At 39.1% G+C, this 19384-nt stretch overlaps 1 protein-coding gene and 1 long non-coding RNA gene across 2 annotated transcripts in view; one reads left to right on the forward strand and one right to left on the reverse strand.

Moving 5' to 3' along the window:
- Positions 1-11082, reverse strand: TMED2 (transmembrane p24 trafficking protein 2). Its single transcript, XM_077159629.1, has 4 exons — positions 10794-11082; positions 9185-9377; positions 6527-6634; positions 1-1488 (listed from the first exon to the last, which is right to left on the reverse strand). The coding sequence occupies exons 1-4, from the start codon at positions 10971-10973 to the stop codon at positions 1364-1366; spliced, it is 606 nt and encodes a 201-aa protein (XP_077015744.1). The 5' UTR covers positions 10974-11082; the 3' UTR covers positions 1-1363.
- LOC143683530 (uncharacterized) overlaps positions 10608-19384 on the forward strand; it is a 20668-nt gene continuing 11891 nt past the window's right edge. The window contains exon 1 of the long non-coding RNA XR_013175516.1: positions 10608-11543. This is a non-coding gene — a long non-coding RNA (uncharacterized LOC143683530). The remainder of the gene's footprint in view (positions 11544-19384) is intronic.

Here is a 19384-nt window from a genome sequence, read left to right on the forward strand (position 1 = left end):
TGTTTTTAAAAAGAATTGTTTATTTACTGAACCTGGGGCATTTTGATACACAACCAATTTTAAATTTACATCTTTTAATTCAATTTTGAAGTGTTTTCACACACACAAAAATAATCGGCATGCAACAGTTATCCTAAGGTGAAACACAGTCACCTTACCAAAAAACTGTTGCAAGTATTTTCACCAAAGTTAAAAAAAAATTGTTTCTCCTAAACATGAAAACCTGTAACAAATTTAAATTAATTATATAAAACTCGTTACTTGTAGTTTTCCCCTTACAAAGATCCAGAAAAAATGTACAAGTAACTAATACATGTCAGTCACAACATAATCCTGGATCATCCCCACACCAAACCAGATGCTCCTTTAATTTTAAATCCATCATCAGAGACCAAGAGAGTCATTTCATTTATACAAAATCCACATGTGCCAAAAATGAAAGACCCAAGAGAAACAAAACCAAAACCTTAGTACTGACACTGATGTTCAGTACACTAATTAAATAGTGGCCAAAAATGCCACTGATCAAAAATAAAATAGTGGCTGTATATCATTGCAATGAAATCCAAGAGGCTTTAACCCTTTGGCATTAGAAATCCAGATTTTTCCATTTGCGTGTCTATATACTTCCCTCGTGCCAAGAGCAGAGAAAGTGGACATACCAGCACAGAAAGAAAAAAAGAGCTACCATTTGCTGAAAAACCCAGAGAATTGGCTTTAAGAGACTTCTTACAAGGTTAGGAAAAAAAACAAAAAATGGTTACTAGCTGCTTGTGTCATCAATTTAAGTGGAGGTGATTGAGTCTTAAGGTTCAATGTAAAAATTTAGGGGGGGGAAATGCATACTGGGGTAAGTCTTATCTTTAAAGCAAAAACAAGAAAGTAGAAAAGTACCCAACTATGGTAACAGTCTCCAAAGTCAGAGACCTGTCCCATTAGACTGGCAGAAAATGTCAAGAAGCAGACTGGTTGTTTCCCATAAGAACTCAAAAAAATGAATCTTTAATGACTTGAACTGCATGAGAGGGATTCAAAGAATGCAGTCATTTTAGTGAAGTACCGTCAGCCCTTGCACTGACTTAAACTGCATTTTATTATAAAAACAAAAGAAAAAAAGACTATACTCTTATATTTCATTTACAGTGTTTGAGCTCTGGAAAAACTGTATATTGGGAAATTCAAATAAGAACTAATGCCAATAAAACGTCAAATATTCATTATAACTTCCCTAAAAAGATATTTCCCCCCTTATAACTATTAATAACAAAGAAACATAAGCTGTGAATGTACAGTTCAGAAAATAAAAACAGAAAAACTAGTGACATTATTGTGTGGTAAACAGTAAGATATGAGACAAAGGCTTTTAAACAACCCTCCGGACTTCAAAAAATCTCTTCAGGTAGTAGATCTGTCCCAATGTCATGGCAACTAGAACAAGAGCTTCAAAGAAGGACCAAAGGACCACTCTGCTGTTTGTGTTGTCATTGACTGTTGAGGATAAACAAACAAAATTTAACAAACAATAACAAAAAAAAGCATAAGCATCATAAATTATCCCTGTCGTTACCCTGTGTGAAAGTACTATTTTATACACTCTTCCTAGTACTCTAAAAACTTAGTCTTTTGTCTCCATGCAACTCAACATTCTTAGAAGCAGAGAATTTTAGATTTAAAAGGAACCTTTAAGGATTCACTGAGTATAGCCAAGCCCATACTTCTCACAAAGGGGTAACAAGAAGAAAAGTGACTCGTCCAATGACACTTTTAGGGTTAAAACCCAATCCAACCTTCTTCCTCCCTCACCACTGAAATGTCCTTCATTATAAACCTTTAGGCAAAATCAGGAGAAAAAAAGGGGGAAGGGGGGTGAGGTGGGGATTATTTCAAGATCAGGGCTACCCAAAAAGCACTATCCACAAAAGTCAAAAGTGTCAGTCTGTGTCTTTTTCCTTTAACACTTATTAAACAAATATTTATTGAATACCTACTATGCTACTATGTACATGGCATTTGTTCTAGATAGGAGAGGTTTCTCATTTCCTGGACTAATACTGACAGTTACTACCGGACTATCAAATATGAGACAAATCTTGACAATTGTCATCATTTATCCTATTCTCAAGTTCAGTGTTTCATCCTTAAAGCAATAGCGGTGACTACCCTATATTAATTTACTCTGCTCAAATCACTGTCACATTCTTTCAAGTCTCTGATCAAATGCTATGACCTTTACTTTTTTTTAAACTACTAGGTAGCTTGATTTTTCTGCAAAAACCTAATGTTAAATTACAATTAGAAATATATATAATAGTATTAATGAGCTGAATAAGTGCCTGCCAATATTTTAGTGCATGCGTACCATTTATACAAAAATTTACTAGAATTGTAATGGCTATGAGACTAATAAGTTTTCAGAAGGATTAACTTACAGTTACTCAAAGGCATGTGATTTTTCACAGTAAGATAGACATATACCCAGGAATATTAACCAGAACTCTAAAAACCAAAATAACTAAAAATTTACTACTAATTCTACGAAGTTTTCTTCTGCTGAAAACTTACTAATTCCTGGCATAATTTTATCATTTTAAGATTGTTTTTGAAAGCGGAATGGTTAAGTAAATACTACAAAATACTAAGCAACCATTAAAAGATGCTTTAAGGCACAGAGACGAACGCTCTTCTTAGAAGTGTCTTAAAAGTGTCTGAGAGAAAAATAGTATATAAAATTGTTTATACAAAATAGTTTATATAAAAATTCCTATTTCTAGGGGAAAAAAGGTTGAAAGAAAAACAGACTAAAATTGTATTTATAACTAAAATGTTATCAATACAAAAATGTTATTAATGATTATCTTTGCTGGCAGACTATGAATAATTTTTAATTATTTCTTTATACTTTTCTGTATTTCCAAATTTTATAACTGAATATGTGTTAACTTTTTTCTCTAATGATAAAAGATTATAATCTGAGAGAAGTTATATACTATATGGTCTCTTATTTGTGAATGTAAAAAAAAAATATTTATATCTCCCTTCACTTATAGAACATACTGAAGCACAGAATAGGAAAATAATGGTGATATAGAAGCAACACAATAGGAAAAAAAAATCTTACCACATTCATCTCTGAGGATTATCTGAACAGGTACAAAAAACAACATTGTGACACTGTGTGAACCATTTAATTTCCAAAATTAAAATGAATATCTGAAAATTCTATTTAATAAATTACAAATACTTCTAACATTAGTACTTATTAAGTCCACTATTGCGAAATACAGGAGTATCTCAGCTCCAATTCAGGATAAGAGAATACAGTTGGAATGCCCCCACAGACTGAAAAAAAGGTGCTCTCTCCGGCCACTGTGTTTCCCTCCTATACTTTTAAGGTTATTTGGCCCGAACTAGTTAAAACTGCAGAGCAGTGAAAGCCTTTAGCTGGTAAACTGTTTCAGTATCTTCCTTACTCCAGAATGGGCTGGTCCTCACCCGAAAGCAAGGTAACCAACAAATGGCTCCCTGCCAGGTAACAGAGAGAAAATGGAAGCCCCACAGGGTGAAGAGGTTAAGAATGGAGGAAAGAAGGAATCATGGTAGAAGAGGGAGGGTTTATATACCAGCCTTGGCCCATCCCATGCTTTAGCCCACCTCCAAAAAGGCAGGGGATAGGGGCTGAGTGGGTGGGTCCTCTTCTCCAGGTTGGTATATTACACATTATTCCAGAGGGATAAAACATCCAGAGGGATAATACACATTATTCCAGAGGTGTCCATAAGTGGCAAGAATGGATATAAAAGGGTGGGAAGAACAGAAGCCATACCTTAAAGCAATTCAAGCTGTGTTTATCTGAGTCACCCTTCTCTCCAGTCCTTACCCCATCCTCAGATCCAAGATTTCTGATATAAATCACTATGCACTTGGAAACAAGGCTTGCTCCCAGTGAGATCTATCCTAAAGAACTTTTTGGAGGATGTAAAACACTGAACAATGGGTGTGGACCTGGACTTGAAATACATTATTTAACCTGTATCAGCATCGTACTTCTTAATTTTAAACACAAAGGGACAATATTTAATGCTGTATCACGGGCTAACCAAGCTTTTACAACCAGACATGGGATTTCAGTTATCACTGTTTCTGTAAAAAAAATACATCCCAAGTTCCCAACTTACAAACTTGGGAACCCAAACCAATCTTTACCTAGTGACTGTCTATATTAATGCTTTGGTGTTTTCTATTCTAACAAAACTAAGATTTCCATTTTAGGAAAAAAACTAAATCTTAGTATGTTATATTAATCACACTAGCACAAATGTTTCAGGTGCGTGATTAAAAACCAATGCTGGTGGAGCTGTGACTCAGCCAATTGTGGGTATGAACTTTTGAATAGAGGGAGAAATAACTCCACCCATTCCAGAAGGGTCTTGATTACTTTACTCAAATCCTTTAAAAGAGGAAGCATTTTGGAAAAGCTCTGAGATTCTGAGAGAGCAGAGAATGATGACAATGCCGAGAGCCATGAAGCAGAGAGCCCACACCACCAGGGACCTTTGGGGATAAAGAAGGAATATGTCCCCGGGGGAGATTTATGAAACAAGAGGCCTGGAGAGGAAGTTAGCATGACATGTTTGCCATATGCCTTTCCAGCTGAGAAAGAAGTTCTGAACACCATTGACCTTTCTTGAGTGAAGGTAGCCTCTTGTTGGTACCTTAAATTGGACATTTTTATAGACTTGCTTTAACTGGGACATTTTCTTGGCCTTAGAACTATAAACTAGCAACTTATTAAATTCCCCTATTACAAGCCATTCCATTTCTGGTATATTACATTCTGGCAGCCAGCAAACTAGGACAGTATGGTAACCCATGACAAACTCTGGGATCTGTTCTGTAACTATTTGTTGAAGAGTGCTTTGAAAACTATTGCTTTTTTTCTTAGCTTTCTATATATGTTATATTATACAATAAAAAATTTTAAAAAGTAAAAAATAAAAAAAACAATGCTGGTGAGATCTTGTAGGTTTGTCCAGAGTAATGCCCTGATAAATCCCAGAGTGATTTGAACAGTGAATAAAAAAAGTATTTTCAAAATCCCTTTGGGGGAATGGTGAGAAAGGGGGAAAATTCAACTTTCCCATGTGGAGAATTCCTGATGTTCTCACAAGCAGTGGGGACAACCAAAGCAACAGACTGAGCCCCCAATCTTGGGGTTTGTTCATATGAAACTTATCCCCACAAAGGACAGGCTAAGCCTACTTAAAATTAGGCCTAAGAGTCACCCCCCCCCCCCCCGACAACCTCTTTTGTTGCTCAGATGTGGCCTTTCTCTCTCAGCCAACCCAACAAGCAAACTCACTGCCCTCTTCCTCTCTACATGGGACATGACTCCCAGGGTGTAAATCTTCTTGGCAACATGGGACAGAAATCCTAGAATGAGCTGGGACTCAGCATCAAGGGATTGAGAAAGCCTTTTCAACCAAAAAGGGGGAAGAGAGAAATGAGACAAAATAAAGTGTCAATGGCTGAGAGATTTCAAACAGAGTTGAGAGGTTATCCTGGATGTTATTCTTATACATTATACAGACATCACCTTTTTAGTTAAGGTATAATGGAGAGGCTGGTGGGAAGTGCCTAAAAATGTAGAGCTGTGTCCAGTAGCCATGTTTTTTGAAGATGATTGTATAATGACAGACCTTTTGCAGTGTGACTGTGTGATTGTGAAAATCTTGTATCTGATGCTCCTTTTATCTACCTTATGGACAGATGAGTAAAACATATGGATTAAAAATAAATAAAGGGGGAACAAATTTTAAAATAAATTTAATAGATTGAAATGCCAGTGATCAATGAAAGGGAGGGATAAGGGGTATGGTATATACAAATTTTTTTCTCTTCATTTCTTTTTCTGAATTGACGCAAATGTTCTAAGAATGATCATGAAGATGAATATACAACGATGTGATGATATTGTGAGTTATTGATCATGTAACAAGAATGGAATGATCATATGGTAAGAATGTTCGTGTCTGTATGTTGTTATATTTAAAAAATAAACAACAACAACAAAAAAAAAAACAATGCTGAGTGGGCCATGGTGGCTCAGTGGCAGAGTTCTTGCCTGCCATGCCAGAGACCCGGGTTTGTTCCCTGGTGCCTACCCATGTGAAAAAAAAAAAAAAACCAATACCATATCATTTTATGATACATTTTTCCCTTCTACTTTTAGAAAGCTATTAGCTTACTACTTGGCTGACCATACATTTTAAAGCTCTTAAAAGCTTGTTCAGAATCTTAATAAAATTTTTTGGTTTAGAATGAATTTAATAATAAACTGGCCTACATGAAGCTCTACAAATATGTATACTCAAAGAATATCTTTGACTAGCTGCTTTACTAAATCAATGCTTTAGTATGATATGTTTGCAAAACATCCAAATGAGGAAAACATAAGCTCTTGGGCAATATGGTTCCTCACCATTTTGTGGCCACCAGACATTGCTGCAAAGTTAAAGCATTAACTTACTTGCTCTGTGTATTCTCTCCCGAACTTCCATGTACTCCTGTTCATGCTTTACAGCTGTCATTGCCACTGCTAGCTCATTAATCATTTCTTCTAGCTTGTTCTGGTGAGCTATTGGGAGATACGAAAAGGCATTAACATATACTTGGTAGTCTCTCTTTGAAAAATACTTATAAAAGCACACAAGAAAACGTTAATTTTACATATGACTCAGGCATTATTTTGCATCACTGATGACAATTTAATTCTCAAAGCTTTAAGTCCATTCCCACTAGAGAAATCTAGTTTCAGAGAAAGAGACATACTAGACAATCTTACTAAGTAAAGGAAAATAACTAACCATAAGAAATTTCTTCTAAAAATTGCTGCTAAGTAAAGTTCACTATAGTAACTGCTAACTAAAAAAGAGAAGTAAAAGACTTGAAGAGAAGAGAAAATGCAAAATAAATATATATGTATTTTAAAACCCTATAAAATCAGTATTTAAACCGAAATAAAAGTCTACTCTTTACAACCATATAACTTTAATGTTAATTTAGGCGCAGCCCCCAAACAGACTTTTAATCTCTATGAAACTGAGCAGAGAAAAACATGACACTTTAAGGAAAATCCACACCAATTCCAATGTTCTATGACAAGCAAAAAAGTATTTCACTACAGTGGATAATAGCAGGCACTGTAAGTACAGAGACAAGCTCTCAGCAATCAAGGTTTTCAACTAGGTATACTATTTAACCAGAAATAAATAAAAGGTACATTAACACTGCTGAAAAATAGTGTATGCTTCTATCTAGTGTCATAACAATGAACAAACAGACAAGTACGAAAGAAATATAGCACAAAGGAAAATTCAATCTCAGGGGTTTGGGGAGCCCTCTCCATCACTGCCCAAGATTGGGCCACGTCTGGGATTCCAGACTGCCAAAGAGAATACTAAATTTCTTAAGAAAAGCCAAGGACCCCTACCAATTTAAAGATAATTAGGCTAGAATTTCAAATCATCCCTTACACAGCTTCACTTTAGAAGCCCATGCACTTCATGGAACCTCAGGAGCAGGGTTTCTCAGAAGCAGCACTGCTAACATTTTGGATCAGTTAATTTTTGTTGTGGGAAACGTCCAATACATTGTAGGATGTTTGGCAGCATCCCTTGCCTCTTCCCACCAGACAGGAGAATCAAAAATGTCTCTAGACATTGTCAAATGGCTCCGGGTGGACATAAATGCCTCAACTGAAAACCACTGCTTTAGAGGAAGACTTGATTTGACAGCTGCCATTTACTGACATTAATAAGCAAACATAGGAATTTTAGGTATTGTGTTAAAGAAGTCTGACATTCACATTCACCAGCTAACATTTTCTAACTATTATACAAAGGACAAATTTCCAGTAAATGAACAACACAAAGCCTTTCAAAACTCCAAAGTATCCTTGAAAATTGGTAAATCTTACCCTGTAAGTGGTCCTGAAAAGCGAGCACAGAAACTACTAAGTATAGTTATTTTTTTTAATCTATAGTATTCAAACCTTACAAAACAGTACTCAACAACTAAGAAAACTGTTATTATGCTAATACTATGAAATATGTTGAACTGCTACCTTCTAAAACTCCTGGCATGCATTATGCCAAAAAAAAAAACTGGATGTGGTGACCTTGTAAGCAATCTACCTAAAGAACCAATTTGGGTTCACACTGCTGGACAGCTGAGTGATATAAATTATTCACTGTGACGTGGCTGAAAGAGTTTTTACCACCATATCTAGATGTAGCTCCTAGAATTTCATCTCCTATTCAACCAAGTTTCAGGTTAGAAAAAGTTAATGGTGGTAAAAACAAGCCTATAAAATACTTCCTACAAAGTCACCAGTTCTGTTTGCTATTATGGCTTTTAGTTGTCCAATTATAGTTGAATCTTTCCACTCTTCAACATTCACCTTATAGAAACAAAGATTTACTACTAAAATGTCAATCACTGTGTTCCCAGTGCTATTAATTAAAAATTACCTAAACCATATAACCTGACAATCAAATTTTAAAAACTAACAAAAAACAATCAATCTAATTCACTGCAAAGTTCTTGGTTTGTTGTTTTTTTTTCTTTTTTAAGAGGAAAAGCATTCCCATGCTAACAAACTGAGGTTAGGAATAAAAAAGCAAAATTAGACATTAGCCAGCGAAGACAAAAAGACAAGATGCTGTCAAACAGCAGTACACATACCATCCCAGGTATCTCCACCACCTAAAGAAAATTGTAAGACATAAACACAAAAATCCAACAACAAAAAGTTTAGCTAAACCAGTCATGTATATAAACGAGCAAATAAAGATATATATATACCAATACTAGCAAATTAACAGAACAAACAATCTAAGAAACATGCAAACTAGATGCTCACAAGAACAAGAACTGACTAAGAAAAGTTGCCAGAAGGGGCAACCACAAAGAACTAAAAACTAATTATTATCTTCAAGAAACTTGTTAATGATGAGATTTGGATAAATAAAAAGTATACTTCACAAAAGGTCTTTTGGTTTTAAGTGCAGTAAATGAACCTGACATAGAAATCAAAATATGTATTTCTAGTCAGATGGATAAAAAAGTGTACGAATTTAAATTAACTCTTGGAATATGATAGAAATCTTGAGAATGTGCACCTCACCTTCTGTTTCCATGTCTTGTCCTTTTGGGGCCTCCCCAATATCAATGGTGAACATCACTATCTTTGGAGTCATGGTGGACATCCTATTGCTAAAACAAAACTTATACGTTCCATCCATGTGAGCAGCAAATGTATATTTCCCACTGGACTCTCGGTCTCCTTTATAAATTCCTTTATTATCAGGCCCTGTAATCTGGAGGCAGAAGAGACAGAAATAGATGGTATGTCATGAAAAATTTTAAATTATAAAGTTCATCTATAATCTATTTTGGTAATGAGAAATTCACCGAGAAAATGTAATTTTTCACTTAGCACCACTTGGGTAAGTGACAGCAATCTTTCTGGGCTGCAATTTTCCCACTTACGAAACAAGGGTGGGCTAAATGGCTCTCTGAAGCACCAATTTACATGTAAACTGCTCAAAAGCTATACTTACACATTGTTCCCATGTGGCCTACCACCACCACCAAACATGCAAATATGGCTGATATCAAAATCCAAGGAAAAAAAACCTCTTTAAAAACCAAAAAATTTTATCAAGTAATATTTCAAGGATTTCCTTATTGACAACTGCCAAGTAGTAGAAATTCTCAGCTCTGAATTTAAGAGTATGAACTAGACTGGAAACTACAACATCCAAGTTGTCATCCCACTTCTGCCACAAATAAGCAATTAGGCTTTCTTCAAGTCATTTCCAATGATAAAGACCCTATCACTTATAAAACCTGGAACAGCTGATCTCTAAAGACTTAGTAAACTCAGTCTCTCCTCCCATTATACAATCATAATTTTGGGCTTCACGTGTATTTTGTGACTAGATCTACTGATAGTCACCGTCAAATAGAAAATACTTAAATTAGTCATTTAAGGTGAACTTAAATGTTAATATACCCGGTTACCTAAAGACTATTAAAAGTAAATCATCCTTTTGGTTGACAAAAACCATATGGGCCGAGATTTAGGGACCGCTCGTTTCTTAAAATAATTTTGTTTCTTCGGATACTTCACCTCAATCATTACACTTAAAATGCATAATCCAACTCTACCTCTCTCCCAGTGAGAGATGGCTCAACGAGATAATCTGGAGACAACGGGCTTGTGCAAAATCGTGTAAAACATTCAGGTTGTTTCCACGAGAGAGAAAAAAAACCACAACGCGGATGTCTGCCTAACATTCCTCAACAGATTCGATTTACTTTTTCAAAAGTTTCCATGCCACGGTTCCAACATCAATCATGAAAGAAAGCAGTAGGTGACAGGATCCAGCCTTGCCACCATCTAACCGCGATTGGGAAGCGCCTTCTGGGCCCGGAACTGACACGCGGCGCCTCGGGGACAAAGCTCGGCTAGAAATTCCAACGCGAACCCGCCATTCAAGCGGATAACCCAGAGCAACGGTTCCGTATCCCGAGGGGATCCCAGAATCCCGGGAGTCCGCGGGAAGAGGGCCGTTGGGGGGGCGCCGAGCGGAGGACGGCCTGGGCCCCTCCCAGGACTTGGGGAGCGGCATCCTGGCTCCACCCTTCCTCAGGTCCCACGCGGGCCCCGAACCTTGCCAACCCCCGAGCGGCCGCGCGACCCGCCTCGGCCATGGGCAACGCGCCCGCACCTCCACGTCGATGTCCAAGAAGCCGCCTTCGGCCACTTCGAAGATGAGGCCCATCTTGGTGCCCGAGGTGACCCGCTCGAAGAAGCACTCCTCGGCATGTGCGTCGATGCTCACAAAGTAGCCAGAGGCCGTGGCCAAGAGTGCGGCCAGGAGCACCAGCAGCTCGGCAAGTGTCACCATGGTGGGGCTGAGGCCGAGGCCAGGACCGGGAATGCGGCCTCCAGAGTCGCCGCCACCGCTGCCTCCTCACCCGCCGCCGCCTCGGCTCCGCCCCTTCCGGCTGCGCCAACCAAGGGGGCTGATGCGGGCGCCGCAGATTGGCGGGTGCTGGCAGCTGCCACGTAACGGGCGTACAGTGGCCGACGAGGGACACGATGATTCTGCGCGGTCCGATCCTAGACGGCGGCTCCGAAGGAACAAAAGCAATCGTCCCTCTGTGACTCGCGCGCAAGTAAATCTCTTGTAGAATTCGCCAAGGAGTGGTAGTATCAAGAAGCTTCTCCTGCCAGACAGTGCCTTCTTGGGGTTACCCAAAAAGAAGGCGAGAGATTTGGAGACGCGATAAAAGTGGAGAATATAGCAGGTGGCAGCTGAAGCTGAGAGCTTCGAGGTTTTATGTTGGCTTCTCCCCGCCGCCCCCCAACACACCCTGCTCATTTGGGGTGGAAGTGAAAGCTGAGGTAGATTCGGAAGGGGCACAAGGGAAACTCTTGGGATCCTGGAAATGTTCTTTACCTTCATTCTTGGAAGGTGAGTACATGAGTGTTTACATATGTTTTTTTAAAAATCAAGATTCTGGATACTTAACATTAATGCCTCTTATTTTACTTTATGACTAGAATATCTAAACTACAAAATAAATTTTTTACTCTGTCCAGATCCTCCAAAATTGGAATTCTCCCAGTTCCCCAAAGTCTTGCGGCCACACCGTAGCTTCCTAGCTCTTGCCATCTGCTAGGACTTTTTCCTCACCTTGTCTTCTGGCGAACTCCTCAAAACTCAATTTAAACTTCACCTCTTCTCTGAAATGTTCCTAGACAACCTTTTTCCAGATACTAGCACCTTCCCTGGTACTTATCAGACAGATGTATTCCTACTTCACCTGTTACGGCATGAGTCATGATGGATTATAGTAATTTATCTCTTTGAGTCACACATGAGATGCCAACCGGGCTCTCTTTCCATGTTATTTGAAATAAATTGAACTGGCCTCGGAATGACCAGGGTTGCTAGTCCACTTTCACACATAGCTGTGTCACCTTAATTATGCTTCTGTTTCCTTATCTGTGAAAAGGGTATGACACCACCTGCCTTACTTAGCTGATAAAGTTATGAGGATCAAAGGACACCATGTATGTGAAAGTTTAGGGGATGATTTTTTTCAAATACCAACAAGCAGTAGGGGGCAGTGGTGGTCCAATATCCAGTTTCCAGCTTCAGGTGTCAAGAAGCAGGTGCAGGTGCAATGATGGAAGCTTCCTGACTATGATGATGTGTTATTGAACTCAGGGACCCGGGAGTGGTCTCTTGATTCTCCACCTAACAGACTGTGGCCAGAAGCCCTTTCCCTGGGAGGTCAGTTCTGGAGGGTTATTCTGGATGCTATTACTGAAGGGAGGCTCAGGTAGGAGCTTGTTCCCTCAGCCCTACAAACGAATATATAAGCCTCTCTATCTCTGTATTAAATCTCTCTCTGCTTATAATACCTACAGTAGTTTCCTGTTTGTGAATCTTGGTGAATGCAGCCCTCATATATTTCCTGAGCAACTCAACTCTGTAGAAAGTGCCAAGAACAATTTTATTGTTACTTAGATATTGTTAACTTTAACACAATAAATTGAAATTGATTTGTTAATTTTAAATTAATGATAAAAAGAGAATGATATAATATTCTCTCTCCACCTATCAGGAATTTAAAATGTGTGTGCTTAGCATCTCAGATGAACATAGTGAATTGTATACCATGGAGGTTTTATTATATAAATCAGGGAACTCATTCAAATGCCTTCTGGGGTCAAGCAAGTTAAATGAATGAGAGATGGCACCAACTTCAGGCAATAGGGAGGAGGGAGGACTGTGGCAAGTTGGAACATAGAACCCACACCTAAATACATTCTGTTCCAACTTTTTAAAATAAAGAGGTAGCCAAACCAAAGATGCAGCATGCGGGTGTCTGTAAATTTATTTTTTATGTTATAAAAATAATTAACTGGGTTATCTAAAAATTGAAAAAAGAAAGAGAAAAGATCATTTAATCACATTACTGTAATCACTTTCAACTACTTGGTATATTTCCAAGTTGATATATTTGTAATGCCAGTTGTTTGGTATAGTTTCTTCTTTGTACAGGTTTTGACTTTGTTTTAGTATTTGTAGTAATCAGAGGTCAATCAGGTATGACACAAAATGAATTCTTTTTTAAAGACAGGTTTATTGAAATAGAATATGGCATACAATTCACCCTTTTAAAGTATACAATGTAGTGTTTTTTAGTATATTCACAGAGTTGTATAGCTATCATCACTATTGAATTCCAGAACATTTCTCATCACCTCAAAAGGAAACCCTGCACCCATTAGCTATCACTTCTAATTCTGCCCAGCCCCCAGCCCCCCACCTTGGCAACAAAAATCTACTTTGCAACTCTGGCTTTGCCTGTTGTGGACATTTCATGTAAATAAAGTCAAATAATATGTAGTTTTGTGTGACTGACTTCTTTTACTTAGTATGTTTTTAAGGTTCATCCATGTTGTTACATGTGTCAATCCGTCCTTACTTTTTATGACTGAATAATATACCATTGTATGGCTAGAGATCACATTGTGTTTATCCATTCATCAGTTGCTGGGAATTTGGGTTTTTCCACTCTTTGGCAAGTATGAATTATGCAGCTTTGAACACTTGTGCGGAAGTTTTTGAGTGGACATGTTTTCCATTATTTTGGGTATATATCTAGAGTGGGGAAAATAACTTATTTCTGCTTGGAATCAGAAGCTTATTGTGGCAGAGACTAGGAAACCAGGTCAGAAGTTGTTGAGGGGTTTGTATCATTTGTGTGAGTCAGTTGTCAAATGTTGGTAAGTTTTAAAGAGAAAAATGAAGAGCTGTTGCCACACGAAGTCTGGACTAGCTTTCTTGTAGTCCCACAGAGTCTTTATAAAAATTAGGGAAGATTAAAGGAAACTGGGGAATTTTCTGTCATTTTCAGTTTTAAAATGTCATTTTATTGAGGAATAATATTAATATATCAAATAATAGGAATTCAAGGCAGAATTAGCCACAATATCATCACCTAATCAAATCAGTCATTTTGGTTTGAGGAACCCCTGTTGATCATTTGTCTTTTTACTCTCAGAATTATTCCCAGCCCTCTCAGCTCACTTCTGCATCCCAGGGAACTACATTTCCCAAGATTCCTTATCCTTTGGCTTCCTGGCAGGTTCACCCAATTGAAGGCACTGACTAAACATTGCAAAGCAGAAGGAAGGGAGAAGCCAGGGCATTTGTCTCCCTTGCTTTGCTTGGGAAACTCTGCCAGTGACTGCATCTTCACAGCTCCAGTTCCCAGGAGGCAACCCCTTGCTCCAGGCTCCCAGTTCCTACCATGCAGCCCCTCTGGAGTTCCAGCTTCCACTGGGTGGTCCTGGCCCCTGTGCTCAGGTAACCCCACTTCTGCCCTCTGTTCCTCTAGCTCTTGTGGGTTGACATCATTCTCCAATTGAGTTGCCTCCCCATTGCTGTTGGACCCCTCTGCTCTACCATTACCTGTTGTGATAGCTTTAAAAGATTTACACAAATGCTTTGGCCCTTTTCCTATCAAAAGGTAGAGGCCAATTCTTCTTCCCTCAAATGGGAGCCAGACTTAGAGACTCACATCCACAGAGGAGAATGTGACAGATGTGATGATGTAAGACCTTGACGCTAGACCATAAAAGGCAAGGGTGATTCCACCTTGCTCCCTAGAATCACTTGCTCTGGGGGAGAAGCATGAGGACACACCAGCACCTCGGGGAGAAGCCCAAGTGGAGGGGCACTAAGACCTCCCTCCTACAGCCATGTGAGAGAGCTGTTTGGGAAGCAGATCCCCAGGCCCAGTTAAGCCTTTACATGACTGCAGCCCCAGTCAACCTCTTGACCACAACGTCCCGAGAGGACCTGAACCAGAACTGCCCAGCCCAAGCTGCTCTGAATTCCTGACTCACAGAAACTGTGAATGATAATAAATAACTGTTGTTGTTTTAAGCCACTAAGTTTGGGGGTAATTTGTGATACCACAATAGATATCTAATACACCTATTTAACCAATTCTCTGTATTAAAAACTTTCTTTTGGAAAGAGCTAGAGTGGGTTCTATTTTTCTGACTGGATCCTGACTATATGCAAACTCCTTCCTTGTTCTGAATTGTGAGCAAAGTGCAAATAAGAGAAAAAAAATAAAAAAGACATTTCATCAAAATATTATCATTATTATTTATAAGTTCTTGTTAGAGAACTGGCTTAAAAATGCAGCCAGAGGTAGTTCCCAATACTGAACACATAACCTCCCAATCACTTCAGGACCAGACTGACCTCTCTGTGTAGACAAAACTTGATCATATAAAGCATATGGTAGAAGGGAGCTCCCAAGAGAAAGGGGAGGGGAAGCAGCTGGGGCAAGCATGTCTAGTTTGTCTTTCCAAACTGAGCTCTCAGATTAAGCAGATCCTGCTCCCAAAAGAGTACAGAGTGAAGACATGGAAAACAACTATGAGAGTTACAGTAACAACAACGCAGCCTGGTTTAAGCCGAAAGTGGGGAGGTTTTCAGGTATGGCTGAATCTAGGCACTCAAATGATATCATCACGTGTCTTCCTCTCTCTCTCTCTCTTTCTCTGTTTAATTCTCAGGCAGATCTCCCCAGACACGGGCAGGATGACAGGCAGCAGCTCCAGACTTATGTCCCAGCAGTCTAGTAACCCCAGTTCTAATACAACATCTCTTCCCTAATAGTTCTCCCAAAAGTCCTGGGATGGGCCTCTTTGGACCAAATTAGGTCACATGCCATCTCTAATCACTGAGGCATGTCAACCCCTGTAATGACAAAGACAGCTTGCAGATGTGAGGCCCATCCAAGCCAAATGGTCTGATGAATGTTTTCCCCAAAGCAAAATCAGGATACAGTTAACAGGCAGAAAGCACAATACTGTGCTGTGCAGTACAGGTAGCATTAGAGCCTAATTGAAAGATAATTGAATTTCAGTGAACAGTGACAGATGGAAAGGGATTTGCAGGCAAGAAGCTCAGGGTAACCAAAAGTGCAGGAGCAGGAAAGCTTCCGAGTGCTTAGGGGAAATCAGGCCACCCCAAGGGATGGAAGCACAGTATGTGGAAGGAAAGAAGTGGGATAATGAGAGAACAATTGGGGAAATATGCAAGGATCTCATGAACCATGGTAAGTTTTTATTTTATTCGGTAGATCAAGGGTCAATAAACTACAGTCTGTGGACCAAACCTGGTCAAATGCCTAGTTTTGTAAATAACCTTTTATTGGCACACAGCCACACTTATTTGTTTACTTACTGTTTATGGCTGCTGTCTAGCTATGACAGCAAAATTGAGTAGTTGTGAAAGAGGCCATCTGGCCCACAAAGCCTAAAATATTTGCTATCTGGCCCTCTGTAGAAAAAGTTTGCCAACTCTAGCTATAGACAATGGGAAGGCATCAAAAGCTTTTCAGGCAAGTGACAGTCAGAGCTGTGACTTGGAGTATTTTTGCCTACAACAATGCGTATGAAGAATCAAGCAACAGAAACCAAATCTGGCTAAATAAACAGGGAAAGAATATTCTAGAATGTAATTCTGCTTAGAGCCTCAAAGGTAAAGTTAAACAACCCAACCTGGGGAAGGAGAATGATAAAGGTATTAAGAGTAGTTCAGGAAGGTCTAGCACATGAGATAATGGTCAGTCTTTATAGAGTGCCAACGGTTAACTAAATGAGTTCTAAATGGTTCCCATCCCTGGTGACCCTGCCCAAGAATCAAAATCACAGTAGAAAGTCTGATAGTAGAAAGCATAGGTCATTTGCCCAACTAAGGGCAGGGTATAAGCAGTTAGGGAGGGGAAGTTCTACCAAGGGACATGAAGCTCCCAGAAAAGGAATGGATGCCCGAGTGGCCAAAACAATCAATATCTGTTACAGAGAGGAGAAGGCTGTACCACACAGAGCAAATGCCCTTCTTTAGGAACCATCTGTGAAGACAGTCACTGGAGCTTCTCACTGCCATTAGTTTCTCCTATTTTTCCATACACAGGGAAGTCTGATCTTCCAGGTTTGTTACTTGAAGGCCAAAGCATTTAATTTCAAATGTTTCACTCTAGCCATTCTTTGTCCTCTGCCTTAGTGATTTTGAAAGATGTGTCAAAATAGAACCTTGCTCAGCCTGGGTCTCTGAATGACAATGATAAACACAGACATGATGGAAGAGCAAATCTGTATTGTTTTAAGCTGCTGAGATTTGTGGGGTAGGTTGTTACTGCAATATTCTAACCTAGCCTAACTAATTCAGTAGGCTAACTGCTATAACCACCACTGCAAAACTGCAGTTTCTTAGTACAGTGAATGTTTATTTCCCACTCACTTCACAGTCCTAGGCAAGCCTTCCTCACAGTGATTCAGGAACTCAGAATTCTACAATTTAGAGGCTCCACCATCCCCTATGAATTCAGAGTCCTCTGTTAGATTGACTGCCTCCATCTGGCAGATGAGGAAAAAAGGAGGATGGAAGATCATGTAAAGAGTTTGTGGGCACCAGACCTAGAAGTGACACATCACTTCTGCCCTCCTTCCTTTCACCGAAGTCAGAGCTCAGTCACATGACATCCATAGCCCCAGAGGAGGCTGGGAAATGTAGTCCAGTGTGCGCCCAGAAGGGCGGAGCTACAGTTTGGCTAAAACAACCAGCCTGTGTTTCCAAGAAGAAGCATAGAGTCTTTTAAAATAGAAGATGATCATGCAGGCAGAATAAAAATTTAGATGATTCATTGATTTTATTTTCCTCTGAAAGGAGATCTAGCTATAGATGCACTTCGAAAGATATTCTGATAGGGCAGGCAACAGTGGTTCAGTGGCAGAGTGCTCACCTGCCATGCCGGAGACCCGGGTTCGCTTCCTGGTGCCTGCCCATGTAAAAAAATAAAAAATAAAAATAATAAAAAGATATTCTGATATATGGATATGCCAAGCACTATTGAAAAGATGACATTCTATTAAAACTGTCTAAGTGATAGATAACAGAATTTCTTGGCCAAAACTTAAACCTCTGATAATGTCCAGTGATGGACGTGTGCAGGTGGGAAAACAGGTACTCCCATGCACAGTTGGTGGGAGAATGAATTGGAAGTCATTTTGGAGTCCCTTTAGTAATATTTACCAAAGTTTGAACCAGCAAATTCTGTTATTCCAGGAATCTATTCTCCGGAAATACAGGAATATGTGCCAAAAGTATATATAAGTTCAGGAAAGTTCATAGCAGCATCGTATAGAATAATTTTAAAAAATGGAAACAAATTGCCATCAGTAGGGACCTGATTAATACCTTTAACACAAAAAATATAATGCACTAATTGTGCTAGTCACAGATAATTTTGGGATTTATTTTTTAAAATACTCATTCATGGAGTAGGGCAGGTGGAGTGGTCTGCTAATGGGACATAAATTTAAAGGTGACCTGACCATCTTCTTACAATATCAGCAGAGGGGGGAATCTGTCACCGGCTGTAAAAATCAAAAGTCTAAATGTGAGTCTCTAACTGAATGTGCGGTCTGAGTCTAATGCCCCTTGGGCCACTGGGATGGGCCACGGGGAACAAGATCAGGCAGTAGTTAATTACAGGTGGACAGGGGTAATCCAGGTAGAAAGTGCCACAGGGTGTTATTTGTGAAGAGGGAGGAACAGAACTTGAAGAGAGATTTGAATAATTAAAGTAAAAAGAAAAGGATAAGGATACTATGAACAACTTTACGCTAATAAATACAACAATTTAGATGAAATGGACGGGTTCCTGGAAAGACATGAACAACCAACTTTGACTCAAGAAGAAATAGATGACCTCAACAAACCAATCACAAGTAAAGAAATTGAATTAGTCATTCAAAAGCTTCCTAAAAAGAAAAGTCCAGGACCAGACGGCTTCACATGTGAATTCTATCAAAACATTCCAGAAAGAATTAGTACCAACTCTCCTCAAACTCTTCAAAAAAATCGAAGTGGAGGGAAAACTACCTAATTCATTCTATGAAGCCAACATCACCCTCATACCAAAACCAGGCAAAGATACTACAAAAAAAGAAAACTACAGACCAATCTCTCTAATGAATATAGATGCAAAAATCCTCAATAAAATTCTAGCAAATCGTATCAAAAAAAAAGAAAAGGATAATCCAGATCATGAAGTTGAAACCAAAGTATAAAAAGAGAGAAAATGTTTACTGTCAGCTTCATTAGATGGCCACATTTCTCCAATGTGAGCAAACACTATCAGCTTCCTGCTCCCAAATTAAATGTTGGCTTATCTTTGCCTGCCCGACATCCGTCTCCCTATAAGAGCACCC

This window comes from Tamandua tetradactyla, chromosome 5, assembly GCF_023851605.1.
Source record: "Tamandua tetradactyla isolate mTamTet1 chromosome 5, mTamTet1.pri, whole genome shotgun sequence".
NCBI lineage: Eukaryota > Metazoa > Chordata > Mammalia > Pilosa > Myrmecophagidae > Tamandua > Tamandua tetradactyla.

Bases quoted from the DNA above. Each gene is read 5' to 3' on its own strand.
- TMED2 (XM_077159629.1), bottom strand. From the start codon at position 10,973: ATGGTGACACTTGCCGAGCTGCTGGTGCTCCTGGCCGCACTCTTGGCC. The intron at 9,378-10,793 runs GTGCGGGCGCGT...TTCTGCCTCCAG, and splicing joins TCTTGGACATCGACGTGGAG to ATTACAGGGCCTGATAATAA. The intron at 1,489-6,526 runs GTAAGTTAATGC...TATCCTCAACAG, and splicing joins GGAGAGAATACACAGAGCAA to TCAATGACAACACAAACAGC.